Raw genomic sequence first — 27,296 nt, 5'->3', positions numbered from 1 at the left:
CCAGTCGACGTGTTACCCAAACCAACAAGAATATGAACGAATGTCTGTAAAGCTTTTACAAAACTAAAGGAGACATTGAAATTGCAAACCAAACTATTATTTAGTGTGAAATTGTCTCAACCACAACCACTCATTATTTAATCCTCACCATTTTTTTCCCCAGGGTATGTTTTTTTTCTTTTTCCCCCTCTTCGTTTGCCGGCACACTACAAACAAACGTGCTGCATTCCAATAGAAACTTTTGAGTGGAATTGCAAACTACTGCAATTCTTGATTCTTCGATCCAAGTGCTTCATTGTAGGTTTTCGTTCCTATAAACTAAGAGAGGGGGGGATTCTGTACACATAGAGTACCTCACATATGTCCTCTCTTTTTCTTCTCATATAAACATCACTTATAAGATTATAGCTTAATTTCTGCACACAGCCAGGAGGCGGCCAGTAAAAACACAAGGTCCATCTGTGTTTATGCACCCAGGCAACACCATCTCTTTAACTCTGGGCCAGCTCAAGCTCATTTCAGCCACTGCGGCGCTCCGTCCTCACCGGCCGGCCTAACAGGAAATGGAGCAAGGTGCCAATTAAAGGAAGATTTTGTGACATCACTGCCGACCACAGTCACAACAAAAAGGCTGATCACACCTTGACTGTTCCTTCGCTTGTTTGTTTGGTACTGGATACAACAAGCTCAGGGTACGATTTGTGTAAAGCATTCCAAGGAGTAGACCGTTTTATGAACCGTAGATGGAAAAAAAGAAAAGAAAGAGAAAAGAAAGATAAAATTGCATCTGTACAGAAATTATGGATAGTAAAAAAAATAGATATTCAAATATGCACAGTCTACTTGATATATTTGTCGGTGTGTATTTGCTCCATTCCCTGTAGATAAGAAATCAGAAAAAATGTACAGTAAGCTTGTCTTATTCAGTCAGCCTGAAAGGATGGCACAGTCCTCTTGATTCTGATGATCCCAAGCCATCCCCGCAGTAGTGCTCCAGCTCCGTTTAGAGTTCAAAGGGCTGCCGGCTGCAGTGCCTGATTTGAATTCCCTTCATTATAAGGATCACACTGCAAACACGCTCAGTGTGCTGGTCTGGTCCTTTAAGCCCAAGATGCTGTAGGCAATTCTTTTCAAATGTCCAGGCAGCCTCACTCCAATGTTCTTAATATCCCTGCAAAGGACACACACACAACGAGGAGGATATATAAGAGAAGCGCCACATGGATTTACAGTCTGGCCACATTCCAACACTTTTCACGCACATCCTTCCTGCCTCTCGAGCCTTGAAGTAATCACTGACTCATTCGATGTGATGAAATGCCAGCCCGGAGCTGAACCGATTCATGCCTACGTGGGATGCTTTCCAAGTGTGCAGTCTGCCAAGGCTTTGATTGATCTTTCATAAGAAAAATAAAAAGGACATCACAGGGGGCTCGACGAGCGCACGACGCGAACCTGCAAAAGCCCTGCAAAGCAGCAGCCTAAAGTCAAAGCCTTAATTACAGCCTTAATTACTTAACAAGGATTCTCTCTGCTGACGATGAATCAGTTGTCTGGCAAGCAGAGGGCGCGTTGTAAATAACTGCTGGTTTTCCAAGAGTGCTACCAGATGCCCCGAGATGGAAACATGGGGCCATGAAATCACACCATACTGTATGACAAATACTTCAAAAGGGTTTGTCTCTGCTTCACAGTCTGCCCATCTTCCCAAGATCAAGACCTACATATATACGTTGTGGCAGAATGGGGTGTGGAGGGGTTTATTTTTGGTTGGTCATGTGGTTAGAAAATGCTCTGGCCCTCGTTATAGAGCTAAAGCAACCTTATACTATATGCTTCACTAAGCCTTTCTTCCCGAAACGTTGAGTTCATCTCATTAAATTACCCCTTTTGTAATCGGGGGAGTCAGGGAAGATCTAATTGCCTCAACCATCTTGTGATGAGTTCAGGGAGTACTTTCTGAGCGCACCTCTTCAATCTCTCCAGAAATCACATCCATTTCAATTCAGTAATCTCCTCTAGTTGCTGCTCCTCTACAGCCTATTCCCTCCTCCCCCCCTCTTTCCCCTACTTTAATGTTGAAGAAGCCACAAAAGGCCTTCGATCTAAATGGGCAAAACTGGCGGTTTGTTAGGGGCTCGAGTAAAAGTGCCGTCCAGGGCAGCGGGTGTGATTGGGTGCAGGGAGGGAGGAGAGAAAGGATGGAGGAGGGCAAGAAAAATAAGAACTGCAGTAACCACAAGCCACCACCGTCAGCCAACCACAAATGAGCCCCACTTCTTCTCCTTCCCTCGATTAAATTTTCCATCTCAAACATTTCTTAAGTTGTAACCGAGGCTGGCGATTATATTGAGTGCAAACTATTTTGCTGGCTGTTAAAACTTAACATCTTTGGGAAAACAGATACATGAACTGCCCGAGAGAAGTCCGTCAGGGGCTGGGAGGAAAAACAAGTGTGCAACTTTTGGATCTACAATCTTAAAACCTGTGAGCAAATAAGATAACTGCTACTTTAATATCATGTCACACTTACTCAGTTTTCATCTGCAGGACTTGTTCCATGGTGACAATCCCGGCGCAGGTGAAGTTCTCGCTGTACTGGCTCATCTTGATGGACTCCAGCCATTCAGACACCGACCTGAAGGGAGAGCCATCTGAGCCGCTGGTGCTTGGCAAGCGGATGGATACGCTGGTAAAGTAAAATGGATCCAAATGATAATAATCAGCAGGCTTTCCCCACAACAAAGGCTGATGACTGAACTGCAATTACTGTGCAGGAAACCAGTGATAAAAACCAGTCGGAGGAGTTGGGGCGAAAGATAGCGTGGCATCCTTTGTCCTTTCTCACCGTTTCTGGCTCTAATGCGTTTTCACAAAGGTGAAAGTATGTATTCTCACACACAAAAAACATCAAAAACAAAAGAACGAAAAACAACAAAAAAAATCTTTAGCACGCATAATTCTTCCATTAGCCCAGCAGCAAAGGTGTCAGTGTGTCCTGATGTTTTTAAGTATAACATCTTAACACTGCCACTGCCCCAGTTGACCCTAAACATCCTGCAATTTTGTAAAATTAAACTTAATGGTTGAGCTGCTGCCTAAAGCTCTCCTTTGAAGCTAGGAAAGGTTGAGTCTGAAGTCAGACGGCCAACTCTGAGCTGAGCGTCGAGTCAGATTAGTCACGTTTTAAAACTCCTGTGACAAAAGTCCAGTCAGACGTCAGTCAAACTGTTTAAAAAAAAAAAAAGCCTTGATTTATTAAATAAACTGAGTCATTTCCCTGACAGACTTGTTAATAATGATGTGCATAGTCTTCAATGCACATCGCATGGCTCCGTCCTAACATCTAGCAGAAGGGAAGCTGAAAGAGCTCAAAGGACGTTTACATAAATGAGACAGAAGGAGGGAAAAAAAGTAATTTATATTATTATTGTATTGCCAAATGTTTTGGTTAAAGGGCTCTTTCCAAGAACTGGTTGCTGATAGTGGCAGCCACTGTAGAGTCAGCACTAGAAAAATATGCACTATAAGCCTTCTGCCTAGTGTTTAAATAAATCTTACCGTGGGTCAAAGTCTGCAATGGTCTTCAGGGACTCTGGGCTGCGCAGCAGCTTGTCCAGCAGGCTCACTATGTCTCCGAAACGTGGCCTCTTGGCGCGATCCTGGAGCCAGCACTGCAGCATCAACTGATAAACGGCTGAGGGACAGTCCATAGGTGCCGGGAGCCTGAAAGCTTCATTGATGGCCTTCATCACCTGGAAACAGTTGATCTCATTAGCCCTTTTTTTGTTTGTTTTTTCTCTTTAAAATGACAGGGTTCGTCAAACTTTGTGGTCTTTTTTTTTTTAATTCTATGAAGTTTGCTTGTCTGGCACATACCTCATGGTTGCTCATGTCCCAGTAAGGTCTTTCTCCAAAAGCCATAACTTCCCACATGACTATGCCAAAACTCCACACGTCACTAGCCGAGGTGAACTTCCTGTATGCTATTGCCTCTGGAGCTGTCCAGCGAATCGGAATTTTACCTCCCTATGTGAGAAAAAAATGTTAAAAAACGGTAAGAAACAGATCTTTAAAACGTGGTAAGATGATTCTGGCTGGAGAAAAGCTCTCAGGAAGGCCCACATCTACTCACACTTGTGGTGTACGTCCCCTCAGGATCGTCCTCCAGCACCCGGGACAGGCCGAAGTCAGACACTTTGCACTCCATGTTGTTGTTGACGAGGATGTTGCGGGCAGCCAGGTCTCGGTGGACGTAGCTCATGTCAGAGAGGTACTTCATGCCTGCAGCGATGCCACGCAGCATGCCCACCAGCTGGAAGGAAGAAATCTCACCATCATGGTCCTGGTGTAAGAAACAAAACAGTTATTATAATAACTTAAAAAACAAAAAAGAAAAAGGATCAAACTCTGAACTTCAGAGCTCCTTCTTGTGTTTTTAACAGCTTCTTTGTGGCTATACTCACAGAGATAGTTGCATTAGTAAAAACTGTATGTTGTGGACTTACCCTAAGGTACCTATCCAGAGCTCCATTCTCCATGTATTCAGTTACGATCATGGCGTGTTTAACTGCACAAAGAAGCCACCAAGAATAATAAATTACACATCTTTCCATTGCACCAAAACAACTGAAACATATAAAACTTAGAAAAGAAGCGGCCAAACTCACAGAAACCCTTACATTTGGTAACCACTCCCTCTAGGCGAATGATGTTCTGGTGGGAGAACTGGCCCATGATGGAGGCCTCGCTCAGAAAGTCCTGCCTCTGTTTCTCGGTGTAGCCAGGCTTCAGTGTCTTGATAGCCACTGCCACCTCTTTCCTCCCCAGCGCTTTCAGAATACCGCGGTACACCTCACCAAACTCCCCTGCAACAAAAAAAGAAAAAACACCATCACTCAGACACTTGAGTTGAAAACTAGATGCCCAATATTGGAACATGCATCTGATACATCTCAAGAGTTTACCCACAGGGGTTTGGCTGTGCTACAGATTGAAAATGAGGAAGTCTGCGTGGCTGTTTTGCCCGGGGCTCTCTCATAGAGGTGTGTTCTCAGAGCCTGATTCTCTGTTGTTGTTTTATTAGCCTGTAGTTCAGGGTGGTGGTGGGGGGTGGGCATGGGAATCAGCTGTCACGAGAGGAGAACGGGTGGGGGGCACGCGGTCGTGGGAAGCGGGTGTTGGAAAAGACCGTTTGCTTACAGGGTAAAAGTTTGTCGCAGTTGAGTAAACGTATCATCATGTGGGGCAGAAAATGGAAAGAAAAAAAAAAAAAAAGCCGACAGCGCTCAGGAAGGTGCTCTGATATCGTTCCAAAACACCGTTCTTGCAACAGTTCCTTTTTTGTGTAAGTGTGCTGTCAACTTGAGCCACGACAAAAAAGGTGCCACAGCCAAGACAATAAAATGTCTCAACTTGTTGTGCGAGCCTGACGGATGCTAATCTCACTGAAGTAACCACCGTCAGTCACCCTGCTAAGCTGTGGAAAATGCACAATGTAAACAGCGAATTTGGGGGATTGGAAAAATCTTTCAACGTCTCAGAGCTAAGACCCACAACAGACTGTCTCAGCAGGGCTGTCACTCACCAGCTCCGATGACTTTCTGTTTGGTTATGTGGCTGGGGTGGATTTCGGTGGCAAACTTGAGGACGGCCACGTTGGGGTCCTCGTATGTGTGTGGATCCACGTAGGTTTTCAGAGGCTTCAATTGTTCTGTCAACCAAAGGAAGAGACAACAACAACAACAAACACTGTTATTGTAGGTCGACAAATAAATCAAGTCAATTCATTGAAATGAGACAGAAAGGTGGGAGAATTTTATTTAATTTTACCTGGGGTGGAGAAGTACGTGTCCTCTGGTCCTTGCCTGGTGTGAGAGTTCCTTTTTCTAAAAACAAAACAAAAAAAAAAAGGAATAAATAAATTTTTAAAAATCCATCTGCAAATTAATGCCCTACTTTATCTCTTTATTATTTCCTTCCTTTAACATCAAGAGCACATGGCAACCTTTGTAGCAATTTTTCTTTTGCTCTAAGGCTTTCACTGCTGCAATGCATCCATTCAGAAAGAAGTGGCCCTTTGATAGCGGCTGTCGATAGGCTGTGTTTGCAAAGCTGATTTAAAGACTGAAAGACAGACGAGCAGGAGGGGAGGGAGGGAGGTAGACAGGCGGGCTACAGTACAATCTGCTACAGCAGAGACCCAGGTCACCTTTGACAAAGTACCCGTGGCCTGGTGCAGAAAGAACCAAGCCCCTCTTATCACCAACAATGTACCACTCTGGGCAAATTTCCTTTCAAGGGCCCCCCCACTACCCCCCCAACACTCACTAGAATATCACCATTGAGCAATGACAAGGCACATTCAACGCAAATTCCTCGCCAGTGAATGCTGGGACACAAATCCAGATAAATAGAAAGAGAAAGCTGGCTAAAGGAAGGGAAAAAGTGAGAGGTGAGGAGAGATGAATGCGGGGGCCATTTGGAGGCCCCTCAAAAAGGAAAAGCAGAAGAATGAGGGAGGAAGCTGGTGGAGGAGGACTTATTCTGACCGGTTAGCAGACAGAGAGTGGAGGGAAGGGAAGCAGAGCGGGACGTTTACTGACCGTCTGTGGAAGAAAAGGAACGCGAACACTACGATCAGCATCATCGCCACCCCAATTGCCGCCACTAATAAGACAGTGTAGTTCTGAGACGGGCTTCCTGGAAGAGAAAACAAGGTTAGACGCACACATCTGCATGAAACTAGTGAAACTTGTAGAGGGATTCTGCTAAGTACCTTCAGTCAAGGTCTCGAAATGCTCCTCCATTCTGGAGCCTTCGGAGTTGTCATCGCTGCCGAGGGCCTGCACAATGAACAGGTAGGCCGTACCCGGGGCCAGATCTTTGATTTGCGCAGAGTTCTTGTCGAGCGTGAGCACGGTGTAGGTAGTCTTATCAAGGTTGTCATCCTGGGAGGCAGAGGAAGAAATGTGATCTAAGCAGCCAGTGTTACTGCAGAAGACGTGATCCTGCAGCCATTTATATTAGTGGCTTAAGCTTATGGCCAAAACGGCGATGTCTGATTTTGAAAATTTATGCCTCGTGATATAATTATGAATATTCAAAATAGATCCAGTGGATCTGTTATTTAAACAACATGCGAAACACACATACACTGACACAAAACCAAAATGATACATAAGACAAAGTTTGATTTCAGGGCATTCCTGGTGAGAAAAACAAAAGATGCTCACCTTCTTGTGGTAAGTTAGTTTATACCGGACGTGAAGCTGGGCACGTGGTCGAGGGGATACATCCCAGGAAAGAGCCAGGCTGGTGGAGGTCCGTCCCACCAGTCGCATTGTGGTAATTTGGGGGGGATCTAAGGAGAGGGTAGAGAATATTAGGGGTTTTTTGTGATGTGAAAAGCTGAGAGGATATAAGAAACAATAGATAAAATAATAGACTTTAGAGCTGAAATCCGACAGTTCATCTTTCAACCTGTGGAGTTGTCGCTACCTCACAGATAGCCCCACACTGCTGCTTCATATCAGCTGTGCTCACCTGTGTAGTGCAGAAATATAGTGACATTGCTCCTGGATGCTGGCCGCTGAGCCTCACTAGCCAACTGCGACACGCCGCTGTGCGCCTGCACGATGAAGGTGTAGTTGAGGTGAGCTTCCAGCTCGCTCACTGACACCCTGGCCTCAGTCAGCTTCGTGCTCCCCGGCTCATAGCGAACTCTCTCCCCACAGGGCTGACACACAACCCCATCGCAGCGCTGGCATTCCACGCTGTAGGTGATGTCATTACGACCTCCGGTGTCTTCAGGGGGGGTCCAGGAGAGGATGAGTCTTCCCACGGAGGGCTGACGGACAGCCGAAAGATCTCGTGGTGCAGAGGGGGGGCCTGGTGAGCACAGGTTTGAAATGCACGCAGCATTAAGAGCAACGAAGAAGAGAAGCACACGATGCCAGATGTGTGGGATTTTTTTTTTCAGCTATGACTGGAAATATACTTCTTTTTTTTTTAGAAGTTTGATAAAAATAACTTTTAAACATGTCCGGTGTCAGCTGAAAGTCATGCTGCCAGTTCAAAACCATAAACACACCCCTGCACATCCTGAAGGATTCACAGTCACTTTTAAAATGTCTGTTTTGATTACACACTGGAAAGGTCACGTGTGGAAATGGCACTGATTGCACTGGCTGAGTAGCAAACACATCCTCATTTCAAATGTTTCTTTTTTTCCTTCCACGGGTCTCACCTGAGCAGGGTCCAGTAGTGGGGTCGGTTGGGGCCCGGAAGAAGCCATCCTTGCAGGGACAAAGCACAGCACCATGTTCCAGCGTATCAGTGTTGGCAGGACATGGCTCGCACGCGTCACTCGATGCCTCCGCTTTGAAAGAGCCAGGCCGACATTCTGCAGAGACAAAGACGACATTTGCATAAGCAGCAGAACAACAAATGACTTCAGGCAGCATCCCAAATGACAATGCAAAGCTAGTTTCTCCAGACCTTTCTACACCCGTCAATAGAGCAGCAATGCTGTGAACTTTTGACCTCATGTGCAACACAATCAGGCTAAGTTGACATGTCAAGACTAAAAGTCACATTTATACAGGGCTCAGTAATTTGCTGGTTGCAGACAGGGATTGATCAAACCTTCCAATTAGCAGATGGCCTGTTCTACCTCCTCAGCCTCAGCCACCTCCAAGTGAAAGATATTTTGTAGGGAAAACATGTGCAAGAGTTTGCATGGTGCTGGCTCTACTTATTAAAATACTCAGATGAGCCCAATTCAGCCTGCACTCCTGCCCTTTACTTCTTCAACCTCTAATGAGGAAGACTTTGATTATGAAAAGGACTGGTGATTTTAATATAGATTTGCTAAACCCAAATGGACATCAGAAAACAACAGATTTCATAAATACAATGTATAGTAACTCCCTTTTCCCTGTAATTATAAAACCAAGTAGAATAACAATTGATACAGCTACATTGATAGATAATATATTCACAAATAAAATTGACCATGAAATAGTAGGTGGACTTCTTATAACTGATATAAGCGATCATCTTCCTGTTTTTGCAATTTTTCAAAATTATTTTGGGATTAAAACTAAACAAAAGAATCAAATATTTGATATGATACGACATAGAACAACAAGAGCCATTGCTGCCCTCCAGGTGGACTTAAAGGAACACAATTGGAATGAGGTTTTTGCAAATGAAGATTCAAATAGTGCGTATGATGCATTCTTATCAACTGTAATTTCACTATATGAAAAACACTGTCCTTTAATGAAAATCACTAGAAAGCATCACAGATCAAATAAGCCATGGATCACAAAGGGGATAGAAGATGCATGTAAAAAGAAAAATAATCTATATAAGAGATTCATAAAACAGAGGACAAAAGATGCTGAAATAAAGTACAAGTTATATAAAAATAGATTAGTAAATATTATAGGAACAAGTAAGAAAGAATATTACCACAAATTATTGGAGCAAAGTAGAAGTAACACACAAGAAACATGGAGGATATTAAACAGTATAATCAAAAAGGGCTCAAAAAATAAGAATTATCCAGATTATTTTAAAAAAGATAACGATATTGTGCTTGATAAAACTAAAGACATTGCAAATGAATTTAATGATTTCTTTGTAAATGTTGGCTTTAATTTAAAAGAAATTCTAGAGTCAAGAAATAATAACGACCTAAATAAACATATTACTCAGAATGTGTCCTCCATGTTTATTGGTGCTGTAACTCAGAGAAATAATTAACATTGTGAAGACATTTAAAAATAAAAAGTCCACTGACTGTTTTGGTATTGACATGATATTAGTTAAAAGTATTATAGAATATATAGTGCAACCTTTCGCATACATTTGTAATCTGTCCTTTCAAACTGGTGTGTTTCCCTCACAAATGAAAATAGCAAAAGTTATTCCAATCCATAAAAACGGAGAGAGATGTCAGTTTACCAATTATAGGCCAATATCACTACTCCCACAGTTCTCAAAAATTTTAGAAAAGTTATTTGTTAATAGACTTGATAAATATATTGAGAAGCATAATCTCCTAAGTGATAACCAATATGGCTTTAGAGTGAAAAGGTCCACTTCAATGGCAGTGATGGAACTTGTTGAAGGGATATCTAATGCAATAGATAATAAGGAATATACTGTTGGTGTTTTTATAGACTTAAAAAAGGCGTTTGATACAATTGATCATTCTATATTAATGAATAAACTAGAGAGATATGGCATAAGAGGGATAGCATACAAGTGGATGAAAAGTTACCTGGATGAACGATATCAATATGTCGAATTCAATAATGTAAAATCTAAGCAGTTGAAGGTAACTTGTGGTGTTCCTCAGGGCTCTGTGCTGGGCCCTAAATTATTTATATTATATATAAATGACATATGTAGTGTTTCCAAACTGTTAAAATGTGTATTGTTTGCTGATGATACCACTCTGTACTGCTCAGGTAAAAACTTAGAACAGCTTCTGACTACAGCGGAAAAGGAGTTAAATATATTAAAAAACTGGTTTGATGTAAATAAGTTATCATTAAATATAAAGAAAACAAAATTGATTATTTTTGGCACTAGACAAATGAAAAATGTATCTAAAATCAGGGTTAATGGAATTGAAATTGAAAGAGTGTACGAAAATAAATTTCTTGGAGTGATAATTGATGATAAGCTGAGTTGGAAGTCTCATATAAACCATGTGAAAACAAAAATGTCAAAAACCATTGCTATTCTCTATAACACAAAGCATGTCCTGAACAAAAAATCATTATACACACTTTATTGTACTCTGTTGCTTCCATATATGACTTACTGTCTGGAGATATGGGGTAATGCATATAAAACGAACACTCTTCATATTTTCAAGTTACAAAAAAGAGCTATAAGAATTATAAACCAATCAAACTATATAGAACCAACTAACATTTTGTTTATTAATCTGAATACCCTGAAATTTTATGATTTAGTTGAATATAAAATGGCACAGATAATGTATAAAGCACAAAATAACTTGCTTTGCCCCAGTACTCAGAAGCTGTTCAAAGTCAGAGAGAGTCAATATGACTTAAGGGGAACAGATTTCTTTAAAAAAAAAAACAAGATAAGGACAAATATAAAGCAGAGATGTGTTTCTGTTAGAGGAGTTAACCTGTGGAATAGTTATGACAGTGATTTAAAAAGGTGTAGTTCATTTTCCTTGTTTAAAAACATGTTTAAAAATAGAGTAATAGAAAAATATAGAAATCAAGAATGAAAAGAGCAAAAAGGAGAAAAAAACAACAACAACCTCTTGATTCTTTTGCTTTGATGTAGTTACTTATCTAAGGTGGAAAGTTTTTTTTTTTTCTTTGTTTTTTTGTTTGTTTGGTTGGTTGGTTGGTTGGTTGGTTGGTTGGTTGGTTTTTGCTTTGTTTTATTATTTTCTTCAAGCCCTGTGTACAGGAGCTGCATACAAAAAGATATTTTGTGAAAAGGGTTGGCGTAATAAGCAAATGCTTCAGCCAATACCTTTTGATTAGCCTTGTCTCATGCTTTCTTTCTTTATGGTAGATTTTTGTTCTGTTTTCACTGTTTGTTTGTTTTTTTTTTGTTTTTTTTCACTGTTTTCACTGAGATTTGAATTTGAATGTTAATCAAATCAATAAATCAAAACGCCACCTCTCTCACTCCTCTGTTGGCTTCTCACCGTCTCTCAAAGCACAACCAGTTATGCCACATTTGACGATACTTAGGTTTTCAGTGCTGCAACGGGAGAGAGGAATGGAAGCAACAGCTTTCATTAAAAACACCAAGAATCAGCCCAAAACTGCATCCGCGTGCACCTGACAATCCATCATCTCTATTTTTTTTTTTCCTTTTACAGAACCACATGCAGATCTTTGAAACTGTATCGCTCAGATAAGATGACACCCGATTTCACACGTCCAACTCTGAATAAAGAGACGCAGGTAGGGGTCCAGCTGTGCGTAGCCGCGGTGAAATACGAACTTAATGTGGTGTGAAATCTCAGAGAGAGCGTGCCATAAAGGGGAGTGAAAACGAGATGGCTCCCCATTAACTCCGCGAGAGCATTCCAACGCCTGCTGCCGCTCGTGTCCTCACGCCGTTGCACATTCATCCACACACGCATTCATGTGTGCACCGAACACATGCACAGAAAACACATACATGTATGCAAAGCACAGCCTTGGACACATGGGACAAACTGACATCAGAACAGGGATTATGTCTACTGCCTGTCACCTGTTCACATCCCTCTGCTAAGTCAGTTCAACTACACACACACACACACACACACACGCACACACGCACACACGCACACACGCACACACACAGAAACACAAAATAAGACATCTCTGCCTTTGTTCCAAGTTGTATTCCTGGAGTAAATAGCTAATGAGTAATGACAGACCTTTACATTTTCTCACTTGTAAAGGTTCAAGTGATAAAAAAAAAATTCAAAAGAGGTGCTAGAAATAGAGATCAGACAATGTAAGAACCTTTCATGATATTCAAAGACTGTGGTTAACGCCGCTGACAGAGGAAAAGCAACAAAACATTCAAATCAAAGGCAAAATGTATGTGTTCCAACAGGGGCGACTTATAAAGGAGAGCCGAGGATGACGATAAAAATCAGATTCACGCAGAATTCTTTCACTGAGGTCGAAATGAGTCAAAGTTTATCTGCAACCTACAAGTGCCCACACACACACACACACAGACAGCACATGGCTGTGGCTCTGTTTAAGATATATCAAGGGGATTTCCTCAATAAACCGTACATTTCACTCCAGCTTCGCTTGTTTTTTTCCTCGATCTTTGCGGGTTGGGAGCTGCGCTGCTGTGAACGGGTGTGTGTGTTATATAAGGATTAGAAGACAGAAAAAGCTCAGCTTGAGGTATTTTGTTTTGTTTTGTTTTTTAAGTTTGGCCAACAGGCTTACGCGTTACTCAATCCTCCCTCAAGACAGCGCCTCGTTTCTGTCTCAGCCAGCTGTTTCACCAACAGCTACTGCTACTCATTAACGCAGACGAGGCAAGAGGACAGGAGAGGCAGGAGAGAGGTGATGTGAAGGGGACAGAAGAAATACTGTATCCTGCTGAGGACTGAAGAAAAGAGGGGAGAAAGAAAGGAGACGGGGAAGGGTGAACTCGCTCATTGAGAAGGGGGAACAGCTGCTGCCTCAAACCCCAATTCATACCCCTACCTCTCCTCCTCGTAATCCCCAAATTCCTTCCTCCTCTCCTTTCTCTCCTCCCGGTCGCCTCTAAAAAGCCTCCCAGCTAACCCATTAACATTGCTATTCACCGCTGACCAACAGGCAAAGAGAATGCCATGCCATTCAAGTGCTGAAAGAAGAAAAAAAAAGAAAACATACAAACAACCAAGCGCTGCAGATGGGAATAGCCGGAATGCCACATGGCAACTGAAAAGAGGAGGACTAGCCTCTTTTTGGCGCTACAGTGCCGGCTGCAATGCATCGTGGTCAGGCCTGCGGAGATGATGGCCTTACTCTGCGAGTCCCCTCTATAATCAAGATGCATTCCAGCGCACATCACCCAACAGGAGGCCTGTACCAGAGCGCCTTGAGAGCAGATTCATTTTCAGCCCAGGTCTCCGCTGTAACAAAAAAAGGTCAAGGAGTTTGTGTATCATGAACATTTGAGTCACTGACGGTAAATGAAAGTAGATGATTCTCTGCTGAGGTATTTGATGAGAGGATTCCTCGACAAAGGAGAAAAGTCCGGTGAAAGACAACTTCCTTGTTCCACGGAGAAGGTGGAGAGAGGGGCTTTGGATTGTTGCTGGACACAACAGGAAACAGGAAGTGTGAGACTGACGCAGACTTCCTTCCTAAAGCAGCCAATCAAAGCATGGAAGCATAAGGGGAGCGTGACCAGGAGAAGAACTGCCGCTGTGGCTACCAGAGACCTGAGACAGAATAATAACCCAAAAGGAAGCCAGAATGTGTTGACCCAACACGAACAGAGGCACTAAACCCACAAAGAGAGGGGGGGCTCCTTAGATGAATGATCGTGTATACAAACGTCTCTCAGCCAGCTTCTTCAGAGTTGAAACATTTCACAAAGTTAGACTGGCCATTTTTCCCCTCCCTGTAGCTACAAAGAAAGGAACTGTTTGTCATTTGAGAGGCCCCGTGTGCCTCGAGTGGCTCTGTGTTTGTTTATTGAGAGTGAGTGCAGGGGCCCGCTACATTGCTGGGAGCCTGAGTGGCTCTGGAGTGGGAGCCTCCGATGGCCACCCCATAAGGCTTGTCAGCTGAAGTTAAGATGGATGGAGGCGCCGAAATGATGAATGCACGGTCGGAAAGATGGATGAATGGGTAACATGGTGGCTCAACAACAGGAATCGGCCCTCAGGACTCGGGCAGCACATGGTAAGGGGAAACCCCCCTGGTCCCCCAACAATTGAAGCCAGTGCAGGGCTTTTTAAAGGCAGTAAGGTCATGTCTGCCTCAGGGCAATTGTGAGTTAAACTGTGCATGGCTTACAGGGAGTCAGTGGCCAAGTAAAACAAACACATGCTCGCAGTGAGGAGGAGGGAGACAGAAAGGATAAATTCAGAACTACAGCCAGTGAACAGAAAAGAAAAAACATCTTGCAAAAATAATACCAACCAAGAAATGCAATGTCTAGATCTTAATCAGAATGGCTCCCCGAGTATAACTAAAGGCATTTGCCTGTACCCTTGTCTTCTTATTACACTCCCCATCCCCCTGGTTTTCTCCACCTTGGGACAAACCTGTAATTGCAATATGTCATGTCATTTTGTTTGTATGTAGGGTGACAACACGCCATTAGCATTTTGGGGTACTCGGAGGTAGTGGAACAATGGGGGTCTGTGTTGAAGGAGGTGAAATGGTAATATGAGCTGGGGTGGGGGGTCACTGAGGTAAAGGAGGGGAGAGCAGCAGAAGGCAGTAAAGGTGTAAGGGCTGAGAGCAGAGTGTGCATGTGTGCATGTTGGGGGTGGGTGGGTAGAGAAGCATTAGTCAAAGGGATTAGCTGACCAATGGAGCAGCTGTAAGGGCATTACATCTGTTTTACAATTGCTCTCAGGCTTTCATCTGGGGTTGCTAACAAACACAATAAATTCCCCGATCTGCTTTCGCCTCTCACTCCCTTTGTCCACCCAGATTCACTGACAGGAGGAAAACTGGGAGAGAAAGGTCGAGTCAAGCAGACACGAAATGTGCTCAGCGTTTCTAAGGTTTTGCAGATGCATCGAAGAAACCAGTACTGGTTGAGGTGAGCCAACAGAGACAGCTTCCAGTGGTTTTCCGCAAAGCTGCTTGGTAGAGCCAGATGACCAGGTGGCAAACGCGACACCCGTTTTACTACACCACAACAAGCCAACAGGTAACACGCTGGATGCTGATCACTGTCTGCTTCCTGGCTAGGGGAAGTGGCCAAAATGAGACCGAAATGCACCAATAAACAATAAAGGTTATCAGGGAGGACAACGAAATGGAGAGCGGCTGAGCAAGGCCGCTCGGCATCGACCAACAATGGAAAGCCCTGAGCCAACGGGTTGGGGAGTCACCAAGGGATTAGGTGACCTCCGGTTTCCGCTGTGGGCTCGTCCTGTTAGCAGTGAAGGGTGGGTGGGTGGTGTGTTGTGCTTGGGGGAGGTGGGGGTGACTGACTGACATGGGGGAAGGAAAGTGCTGACCTCACACACCAGCAGTACAATACAATGCGCTTCACATACACACACACACACACACACACACACACACACACACACACACACAGCCTGCAGGCTCAGGAATGTCACCAAGAGGAAATATGTCCCAACTTCCCCACCACAACCAACACGCACACTAAAAAGCTAAAAATTGCTAAGGGTCAGTTGTTTGGGCCAAGGGACATTTGGAAACTAAATAAGGCGACTGCAAAAACAAACTGGTTGTGTTGGTCAGAATGTTGAGGACTCCGATTAAAGCTGCACTAATCAATTTTTTAAAAATACATTCACAGCACTACGTGTAAATCAAAAACACTTGTTTGTCATGACGAACACGAAAAGTAAACACTTCCCGTTAGTTCAAAAGAACCTTTTCCCCCCCGTTTTTCACTCATTGTTTTGGTTTTCCATGACATGAGGATTGCTGAACATCCAAAAACTAGCACTGTTCTCAGTGCCTCAATGTTCATATAATTATTTAATTATAAATAATAAAATACGCATGGAAACCATTTGTGCTAATTACACTGTAGATGCAAAGCTATACATTTTTTAGGTTTCAAAAAGTGGGCTTCCCCCTCATGTGCCTCACAGTTGTTTGGTCCACTGCCTACTAACTCCTTCATTTAACTTGGACAATGTGAGAGACTTTGGTCTTTAATTCTGCAGCTCAAGTGACTACAACTGCATTTTTCGCCTAGCTAAACCTTAATGTGGCTGCCATATTGTTACAGTGCACATCTCCTAAATGTTTCGGAGGCAGGAGGTCTGCCTACAATTAAAATCATTAGAACTCACTGAATTTTCAGCAAGTGTTTTAAGTGGTTAGTACTGTATGCTGGCCTTGAGAGTTCAAACACACTGCAAATTAAGAAAAGACCAACCAAGAAAAAAAAAAAAAGCTGCACAAAGTACACAAAATACAACGGAAGTTGAATAAAACTCAACGGAAATAGAAAAAAGGCTGTGCAGAAAAACTCCCAAATTTTAGGGGGAGAAAATAATGTGATGGAACAGCTGTGGAAGTAAGCTAACAGGAAATGGCTAATAGCAAACATGCATCTACGGCATTATATGAATTAAAACATGCATTACCTGCAACTTTTTCGCCCTCACAAGGTTAGACGCAACTGTTCTGTCACGTTAATGTCTCCGCAAAAACACTGTTGAGTTTTATTTAACTTCCATTGTGTTTTTCTATTTGCTGGTGTTTTCTTGAGTTGCAATTGGTTTGACCTCTCAGGGCCACTGTAGGGTTAGGTATTCACCACAGATTTTTATTTTTTTTATTTTTTTTAAGTATATACATTTTTTTTTAAATAAAATCATGAAGTGCCCCACGGCTCGACCGCAACACCAGTCACACTTTTTAAACCACAGTAGTATGATTAGCTGCAGTCCACATTAAAAACTTGTGCTACATTTTCTGTCATCTTGTTTGAATTAACTGCCAGTGTTCTGCTCACTAAAAGCGTGGCCCAACAAGACTGTGCATGACACCACTTGAAAGTCCACCCCCACCCCCATTACCTAACCAGCTCACTCAAGTTCAGCCCGCTAGGCAGACGTTAGCTTGGCGTAAGATCTGAGAAATCCAAAGTAAATCAGTGTAATCACAGTGGGTTTATAGCCAAGGTTATATCTAGACTGTGCATCTAAATGAACAGCATTGTCCAACGAGTTTGTGACTTAAGCAATTTTCCCCCTTTTTTCCCCTATTTTGGAGATCAGCCACAGGGATCAAAGGTTAAAGGAGTTTAGTAGAGCAGAAAATTTCAGTGTGGGGATTATCCTGCAGGAGTGAGATGATTCCATTGTGTAAAATCCACTTTAAGCCAGCTAAATGAAATCCCTGTCATCTTGAGGAGTGGTGCCGTGTTCACGTCTTTGCACAGTCACCATCAGATTGAGTGAAATTGCACAACACCTTTGTTTTAATAAGTCTGCAATCACCACGAGGAACCAGCTGGCTCTCAGCGCAACCAGATTAAAAGATTTACATCTACTGAAGTGTCGATCTCTGACATTTTAGATTGCAAATGCCAGATCAAGTATTTTGTTTTTAAATAATTTACTTCCATCAAATGTTTATGGCTTAACCATTACATGAAGCCAGTTGTTTTTTCCTCTCCCCGTCCACTAAAAACTCTCCCATTGGCAGACTTGTTCTAATTTAGCTTCTATTTATCTTTACGAGCCACTTGCGGAGAAATGTATTTATCAAGGGCTGAGATGAGAATTGTACACAGTCTAAATAGTCCCATCATAGCCGTGTGAAACGGGATGTTTAAACTCTATTGGTGTCATATTCATGACCTGAACCCCGGCCAGTAATAACAGCCACTCAGTGATTTCACAGGAGACATGAACACAAGACGTGGAGGAAAGACTTTGTTTGTCTGCAAGTTTATTGTACTTGGGGCAGCTTCTGCAACAGAGCGCGTTTCGGGAGTAAATTGCGATAAAATGACGATGCAAATAATCCGCTGAGATAAGAAACTATTAAATAAATACGAGATGAGAGGGCGGAAAATTGAGGCTAAAATAGAAAGACTCTTCAGGGACAGGGAGGATTTTGGGAGAGAGGGGGCAGAGGACGGCAAAAAGAGAGATTGCACAAAGGCAAAAAAGCAAGCAGAACCAGTAGTTACTCTGCTTAAAAAGACTAAACACACCCAAGTCAATTACTACCCATACAAATCACTCACCACAGCATGCAGTCACAATTACAACAGTCACCAACTGTTTGTTACATCAGCTGAGGACGAGCTCGGAAACACGGACACAGACATCTGGGGGGGGGGGGGGAGAAAATGGTTTACTGGAACCTTTGTGGAGAGAGGAGTCGGAACTTTACTGGAACTCGGGGAAACAGTTGTTCCACCGAAAGTGCCCTCAGCAGTCCAAATATTCCACACTGCGTGTCTTTTTCTATAGCGTCTTCTGTAAACCATAATATGGGATTAGGCCTTATTTGTTGAGGCTTTAGAGCGACCGAGGAGGTGTGGACCAGGGCACTTAGACACAAAAACCAGAGGACCAGCTGTGATCCTTTGAGGAGGTGCAACGGGTATGCCATTGCATTGTGCCAGGGAGGACTGTGGGTAAGGAAGGGCGTGATCGGCTGCAGAGGAAAACTGTCAGTGTCAAAAGTGAGTCACAAGGGGAAAGTGTTGAGGTTTAAAAGACTGACCTGGTAATTGAAAGAAAGTTGTGATTTCCCCCCCCCCCCCCACAGAATAAAAAAAAAGCAAAGTTTATTTCCACAGCATCCTGATCCATAGCAGATGGTGAAGGGAAACAATCAAAGAAAGCTTCCTCGGTGCTCTATTTACAGTTTAGATTAAGTGGGGTTTTTAAATACAATTTTTTTGAAAATTTTTAAGTATTAAATAAAAAGCTTAATTTAAAAAAAATGTAAAAAGATTTTATTTTTTATTTTTTTTACAAAATATACACTTGTAAAGTATCTAAAAGTGTCCCAATTTTAAAAACCACCCCCCCAAAAAAACCCGTCTTGTCAGCCTTGCTGACTCATATGATTTACAACCAGTTCATAAAAACGTTTACAATAACTGCTCTAAACACTCAGTGCAGTGCAGGAAGCGATGCGTTTTATCTTCAGGGTCTGTTTGCTCGGTTCTGTCGTTACGATGAGCATCGACGGCCACCAAGAGAACAGCGCCACACACCAAATAGAAAAAAGAAAAAACAACAACAACAAAAACTCAGAGGTTTAAAAAAAAGGGGGGGGGGGGGAGAGAAAAGAAAAGGGGGAAAAAGATCCCTGCGGTACAGTTTGACAGAGAGTGATCTCCAAGCCAAAAAAGTACCACAGTGAGGAGCTGTGATGAAGAGACGGGAGACAAAAACCAGATGAAGTCACAGGTTTCTATTTAATAGGTCCCACGGGAAGAGCGAGGAGTCATAAAAGTGAGTGAACACATCGCCGAACATGGAAACTTTCAACCCAAGTACGAAAAAGCGCCACAATTGAAGTTTTGTGGTTTCTCCCGTAACAGCGCTCCACACAGGAAAGAAGCGGGGAGAATGATTAACTGTGCGTCGGTAGGATATTCCACTTTAAGCTCTCTGAACCATTCATCTTGGCCCACACTGCAGCTCTGTGATTCATTTCCACCTTCATCTGCAACTGCCCTCATGCATCTTAGGCCTCTCATTTAACTTCATCCTGGTAGTTTTTTTCCCCCTTGGGGGGGGGTCTTTGTTTAGTCATCTTTATGTGAGGGCTCGACCCGGAGCTGCTCTTCCCCCTCCTGGGAATTCCACAGGTCTGGAGTAATGCTGGAAGGCTCCTCCTCAGCAAACCGATCAGGAATGTATCAACCACGAGGGAGAGGAGGTGGAGGTGTGCTCCACTGGCCATGCAGTGGGAAACACAGCACTCCATTGTTCTCCTACCTTTACATTCCTCTCCTCTCTCCATTAAAAAAAAAAAAAAAAAAAAAAAATCACGCCCCCTCCTCTAAACACAGCTTCTCGCTTTTGCATGACCCCTCTCTCTCGCTCATTCCTTCCTGCTTCTCCTCCCTAATCATCTTACCTGCCACTTTCCTGCAGCTAAAAATGATCTACTGACAGAAAACGTAATCGCTTTTAAAACAGCTCTTTGCCACTGGTGGGGGAACTAAATGGGAAAGTAGATCTGTTACAGAGCCACAGGTGGATTTACAACCGCTGCCCCCCAAAATGTCTTTCAGATGTCTATTAGAGGTATTCATACCCGTATACGAGTGATTCAGGTCAGGCATGTGGGTGGGTACGAGCAAGTGTCACGAGCAGCAGAGAATGAGGCTCCCGAGTCTTCAGGTGTTCAGTTATGGAAACGGATCTGAACAGGTCCTTGCATGCCGGGCTGTGCAATATGTTCATATACACTGCTCAAGTCAGACACACACACACCCCACAGTGGAAGCTCAGTAAATCTGTGACAACAGAGGGAGGAGGATCAAGACATGGATGCAGACAGGGCGACATGCAGCCAACTTGCCCGTTCACACATAAGAGGAGGGCTTCAGCACTCTGTGACGCTCTATATGAACAAAGTGAGTGAGGCTCAAAAAGCTTCCTCCTGCCGCCTCCCACTTCCCCCCCCTCCCCAAACCATCTTTAAAGATGCTAATCCATCACAGTACAGTAGCCTCCCAGCTTCTTTGATCACTTTCAGTCACTCTGACAGCCCTCACCGCAATAATAAAACCCTTCTTTTGCAGGACTTTAGGCACAACTGCACCACAACTACAAAGGCAAAGGGACAGATGTATCACTGGACGACATATCACACTCAAAAGATAACAAGAGCAGGTGATAATGAGGTGGCAGGAAATCAACCTGATGCAACATGCTGTAAGCCCTGAACCATGAAAGGGCCATGTGCTTGAGCAAGACTTTAAAATATGTGATTTGAAAGCTGAGCGTGACTCCAACCCAAAGGTTTCTTTATTTAAAAGATATGTTTTCAAATATTTTTTGTTACCAAATGAGATTCACCAGCGATGAAAAATGAATACGTCAAGTACAACCTGACTCGAAACCTCTTCTCCCAACTTAAGCCTCCATATCACAAAGGCTTTAAAGTGCTTCACATGACTCTTTCCTTAGAACTGCACATGTTAGTCAAAGTGAAACCCAAAAACACTTTTCCTAATTTTACAGGTATCAGTTCAAGGTCAGGGATAATGCCAGGGCATGTATACAAGTAGGCCTCAACATTCCTTCCATTGCAAAAAAAGAACCATGTTAGCCAAAGGCAGAATTCCACTGAGTTACAATAATAATACCCATCATGAAGATCCACACTCTGCCATCCAGGCCTGTTTTACACCCCGTGGCAATTAAAATAAAGGTAAATAGTGACTAATGCTGGATGGGTGCTTTAAAAAGCACACTCTCCTGGGAAGCAAATCCTGGTTTACACCCAGACGAAGCGCCTGTAGACAGAAAGACTTTGAGAATTCCAGAGACTCAATCGCATGTGCTCACCTTGACATGCGTCTTTGACCTCTTCGTAGCCCGGTTTGCACTGGCACTGTCCGACCTGCACCGCCCACTTCCCTTCCTCGGTGCAGTAGATGCGAGGTGACTCCTCACTGGCTGCGTTATCCACGCATACCCCGCTCACTTTCGTAAGTGGCTGGTTCTCACCTCCGGCCACCGTCTCAGGGAACGTGGCGAGATTCTGTACGGTGCCCGGGCAGGTTTTGTAGAAGACCCTGACGGAGAGAAGAGCGATGCAGGCTCCGATGTCTTGAAAGGCCAAGTAGAAACCTTTTCGAGACAGCCCGTCCACCACTCGCGTCTCTGTGTTGATGTGCATTTCATTTTTGCCGGTGATCTCATCCGGAGCTATGGTGGCCACCTTCTTAAACTGGCTCTTGCGGAAGGTGGTGCCCACATCTGCATCCGATTCAGACGTATAGAGGTTGAAGGTTTCCTTGCATACTAACGAGGCTCCGTCGAAAGAGTTGCAGTCGCGTACGATAAACTTAAGTTCCACAAAAACCCGCGAGGCCAATGGATGCCGCTGGATGAAGGTGGTGCGCAGCCAGTTGTCCTGCTCACGCTCCTCCACGTTGCAGATGGAGTACGTGTAGAACTGAGAGCCATTTAGAGTCCTCTGGACAACCTCCCACTAAAGAATAAGAGCACACACACACAAACAAGCGAAAAAGGTTAAGAGGTACGAACACCGAGCCCTGGGCAGCCCATAAGCATGTGCAAACCAAAACTACCAAGACAGCAAAGGAAAAAGGCTCTATTGCACTCCTCATAAGGGTTCAGCTATTGTACTACTGTATGAACGGTATGAGTGTGTGTCAGGGAAGCCATGCTCCACAAATTGCTAATTACTCCCTGTGAATATTTTTACAGCTTCACAGCAATAACACATTTCTGGGACATGGAAAACTGCACTTTACGAGCAGCATAACAATACAGCAAACCTCAGGGACTGATGAGCATGAGCATTTCTGACATTGCAAAGATACCAAATTATTTCCAATTCTTTCTTTTTTTTCCCTCCCCCCTCTGGCTACTTGTTGGCATGTTCCCCAAATAGCTTTGCTGCTTGCATATTAAATGGTGCCACAAATATTTCTGGTGGAAAAAAAAAGTCACAGCAAGTTTTAACAAAACCTTGGCTCCTGAGAAACAACTGGCCCCACAGAGACAGAGGCTGTGGTTTAGTCTCTGCATGTAGCCCCTGTCCTATTAATTAAAAAATAAAAAAAATGTGCTTAGCTGGCCGATTGTGTGACTGTGCATATAAACTAAATGTGCAGCAGCAGAACCCACACATCTATAAAACAGCTGGTGAACATTTTTCACAATTTTTACAAGGGGCCCTTAAAACACCTGAGGCTGATTAATGAAAAAGTGAAACTTATGTAAAGGTTTTATTTCTTTTCTTCTTCTTTTTTCTCTTCAAGAAATTTGGGTGAGCCATCACAAACACGCTTGCACATGCCTTTGACTCATCAGTACATGAAATGAAGCCATTTGCTGTGAATTTGCATGAGCCTGACTGGTCAATTACTGTGAAACTGCAGCCCAATCGGAAGGCATTATATGTTTCTAGTACACTGGTGTAATAATGTGCCGGGCACTGCACTAAATGTAGACGTTTACGTTTTCCCCTCCATCCTAAACCCATCCTCTCCAAAAAAAAAAAAAAAAAAAAAAAATAGAGAGGCACCACATGCTGCAAACTTTAAAAGTTAATTGCTCTCTGACATACAATTCTGGAGCTGAAGCCTTCAAACCACAAGAAGCCGCAAGTATTCCCAGTTGAGCGCTAGCAGCTATTCTGTCTGCCTAAGCTTTTGGTATAGTCCAGACATGCTTGGATGCAGTTCCTGATAGGATCCTGCTACTCTATCGCATATAAGGTTAACTGATTTTCATTAAAAAAAAAAAAACTAAACATACACACACAGCAGCCGCTCCACATCTAACCACAGGAGTCAAATAGTCAAATGTCATCAAATTGGAGGGTCTACATTCAGCTGGAGCCTTTCCGTGCATTTTCTCCACGCTGATTTGTCTTTAAGGCAAATTCCAACAGGAAACGTGGGAGCTGGAGGAGAAACCAGAAGCAGAGCTTTACTCACCCCGGTCTTCTCTCCCTGATCTAAGGGCCAAGTCAGCCAGCCCAGTTCATCTCCTGACGCCCTCATGTCCAAAAGCATTTCTGTGGAGACACGAGAACAATTTCAGTAAGTGAGAATGCACCTATTTTAAAATATATATTTATCCAGAAAACATTTTGTTTGGTTTGAAATAAGTAAAAATATTAGACTTTTGATTCCTCAGAAGAGATATCTGTAAATAAGAAGCCATGAATAAGTTGGAGTTTTGCTCTTAGACTAAAGAAGCGATCAGATTTTAGTTAAATAAGAGCGGCAGCTTGCTGCATGAATATTAGACGTTTCATTTGCCACATGCCAGCAAACTTTGATATACTCGAGTCAGCGTGTTGAAATCTATTATTCCTCTTTTAATATAGAGGAGTGGGAGGGGGAAAAAAATCACTCCAATTGTGGCAGATTTCACCTGCTGGTGCGACGTGGTTTACTGCAGCGCACACGAAGTCTCAGCATTGCTGATGGTTAATAATCAAACCAAACTCCGCGAAGTTCTTTTTTTTATCCAAATAAAACATTGAAATAAAGAAAGAGACAGAGCAGTGCAGGACTGTCATAAAGCTTGAAGAATATTTCCTGGTTGTTAAAACAACAACTTTTAAGTTGGTGTCCCGCATGGCACGCGTGCTTTCCTTAAGCAAAATCTCAGACAGATTTAATGCAACCAGGTTTTTAAATGATTTGCTTAAAAAAAAAAGTCACTCACCTTCTTTAGTTTGTATTGTAATAAATATGCCACTGAGAAGTACGTATGAAAACAAATAACGTTTGATTCCACCAAAGAAATCCATTTGGAAAAACTTTTCCTTCCTCTCTCCGCTGCTGGGCTTGGCTGGGACTCTGAGAGGTGAGCACAGCTCGCTGCAGCTCATTCACAAACAGCACGACACGTCACGGACTCCGCCCGATGGAATGTGTGTTTGTGTGAGTGTGCGTGCATGGTGTGTTTAGCGTTTCCAGAGGTGGGAGTGAATGGCAGTGGGGTGGTGAGGCACTTAGGGACTGTTGGACATTTCATAATTACAAACAAACCATCACGAATATCTCGAAGAGCTTATCACAGTTAGTACAGCCTGGTGCAAGTTTCCAGAGAAAACCTGAAATATTTCTGTGTGCAATCAACCTCAAATTGCACTAAAAGGGCAAAGCACTGTTAGCCTCTGGGAGAGAGGAGGGTTAGAGGACAGAACTATTACCCTCCAATGAAAATTACATTAGTAATAATTTTTTTAAGATTTCCTAATGCTGTTAAAAAAAAACAGAGCATCCAGGTTTGCATTATTGAAAGTTACATTATTTTACTTTGCACACACACAAAAAAATAAATCACAAAACTCCTCAAACCTATCAGGGTCAAAATAGATGCTAATAGTCAGCTTTTAAAAAAAAAAAAAAAAAAAAACACATGTCTGCTGAGCAATTCCAGCTCCTTGTTCTTTGACGAATCTCTCAAGCTTCTCCAGATTTGATGGTCTTCAGGCACGGATCTTGATCTTCAGTTCATCTCACAGATTTCCAAAGGGATTCGAGTCAGGGCTTTGTGCAGGCCAGTCAGCAACGTTTACTTTGGTCTTCTGGATGTAGTTTTTCACAAGGAGCGATGTATGTTTTGTAAGTGAAAACAAAGTGATGACCCAGACCCAGGATTGCTGCTGCCTGCTGGAGGTTTTCTTTTAAATTCAAAATCTCAGTGAGTCTTCACCAAGATTCCTGACCAGTCCTTACCAGTCATGACCAAGATTCCCAGTTCCAGATGCACTGACGCATCCCCACAACATAATACTCCCACCACCGTGTTTCACTGTGAGGGTGGTGTTGTACACCTCTTCCTTCTTTCTCCAAGCATGAACAGCATCTCTGTGGCCCAAGAGCTCTAGTTTCATCTCATCTCAACAAACGAGGCACTTCCAGTATACATAATCCTAATAGACCTCAGCATACTTCAGTCATACTTCAGTTCTTCTTGGTCTACAACCTCAAAGTCCATTCCTGTGCAGGGTTCTAGTGATCATCTTCTTTGAGAGTATTACTTTGCCTGACTTGGCAAAGTCATTCACTCGTGTCTCTGCAGCTGTTCTTTAGTTGCTGGTCTTGAGAAACATCTCACTAGTTTTTGAAATCTTTCCCTTCCTACCTCAGCCAGGCTTGTTCTTTGCTGTGTGGCTCTCTTTAAATTTCTAAATTATACTTTTGTTCTCCAGTTCTTGACACTCTGGAAAGCTTTGACTACTTTGTATATTCATCTCCTGCTTTGTGAGCATCAACAATTCTTTAGGTAGTGTTAAGAAATGCTGTGTTGAAACTTTTTTGCTCTGTTAAAACACACACACACACACACACACACACACACACACACACACACACACACACACACACACACACACACACACACACACACAAACACTTTAAACTTTAAATCTCCTCATTTGTAGACCAAAGAATTCTTCATGCTCTGTTTGCCTTGTAGTAAATTATGAACCATCAGCCATCCAGTTTTCATGGAAAAGAAGCTCATTTTACCGGGGCCACTTGAAGGCATCATTGGGTTGGTTATAGTTTTACCTACCTGGCTATCAAGCAGCCTGCATGGCACCATTTGCATGGAAATATTGATTTAGAATTATTTGCCACACTGAATGGGCGCAAGGAGGAGTGGGAGCCGCTTTACTTGGCGACCTTTGTTCTGTGCATTGCCACATACAGCAGCAGAATCATTGTGACAGGCGGAGAGAGATGTATTCATATCAGCATAATAGCAACTCAGAATACCAGAATTCAAAAGTACAGCTGGCCTACTGATACCCATCATAATTTATGGGAAATATCCCAAAAATGCAGCACCCTGCCAACCCTGGAGATAGACAGTGGTCAAGTTATGAAGGAAAAAAAAGGTTTAATCTTTGTTTTCAGTCTCAGGAGGGTATGTGGGAGTGGGAGTGAGGGAGTCCAGTATGAATATGGGGAATTAGGAAAAGTCCTTTACCTAGCAACTGCTGCAGAGTGGAATTCACTGTTGAGCTTTATCTGACCTGCTTTCATTGTTTGTTGCGCACTGTTTCTGTGACAAAATGTTGAGAACCGGCTATAGAAACGATAAGTCGCTGCCGCGCTTTACATCTTGCTTCCCACTCCATCTTGCATATCCCAGTCCAGCCCGAGGGCTGTACCTGATTCCCAAGAGTTTATTCCTAATTGTGTTTACATTTGCGCGCCAGTTGTGTCCCCACAATAGACGATTACAATACAGTGTGTCATTGATTAGACATGGGCCTCCTACAAACACACACATGCATTGTTGTTCACACACCTGTGACGCTGACACTGCGGGAAAAGAGGTGGGCTTCTGCTGGTCAAGGCTGTGTCCCAGTCACCCTCCCCTCACCCTCCTCTTTATGCCT

The 27,296-nt window shown here is 43.2% G+C and overlaps 1 protein-coding gene across 2 annotated transcripts; it reads right to left on the bottom strand.

Moving 5' to 3' along the window:
* Positions 1 to 148: 148 nt before the first annotated feature.
* epha2b (eph receptor A2 b) lies at positions 149 to 24,770 on the bottom strand. 2 transcript variants are annotated; one of them, XM_085345337.1, is made up of 17 exons: positions 24,605 to 24,770; positions 23,866 to 23,945; positions 21,740 to 22,388; positions 8,249 to 8,404; positions 7,546 to 7,890; positions 7,236 to 7,363; positions 6,779 to 6,950; positions 6,606 to 6,702; positions 5,833 to 5,888; positions 5,588 to 5,713; positions 4,671 to 4,868; positions 4,509 to 4,570; positions 4,136 to 4,345; positions 3,880 to 4,029; positions 3,562 to 3,755; positions 2,534 to 2,689; positions 149 to 1,171 (listed from the first exon to the last, which is right to left on the bottom strand). In XM_085345337.1, the coding sequence occupies exons 1-17, from the start codon at positions 24,768 to 24,770 to the stop codon at positions 1,063 to 1,065; spliced, it is 3,054 nt and encodes a 1,017-aa protein (XP_085201463.1). In that variant the 3' UTR covers positions 149 to 1,062. The 2 variants fall into 2 exon arrangements, with proteins under 2 accessions (XP_085201463.1, XP_085201464.1); XM_085345338.1 differs by having other exon boundaries at positions 4,683 to 4,868; positions 24,605 to 24,712.
* Between the last annotated feature and the right edge of the window lie 2,526 nt (positions 24,771 to 27,296).

Source organism: Diplotaxodon limnothrissa, linkage group LG20 (assembly GCF_057381915.1).
Source record: "Diplotaxodon limnothrissa isolate DT_005_m linkage group LG20, D_limnothrissa_male_GT1.1, whole genome shotgun sequence".
NCBI lineage: Eukaryota > Metazoa > Chordata > Actinopteri > Cichliformes > Cichlidae > Diplotaxodon > Diplotaxodon limnothrissa.
This window is presented reverse-complemented; position numbering and strand designations above follow the sequence as displayed.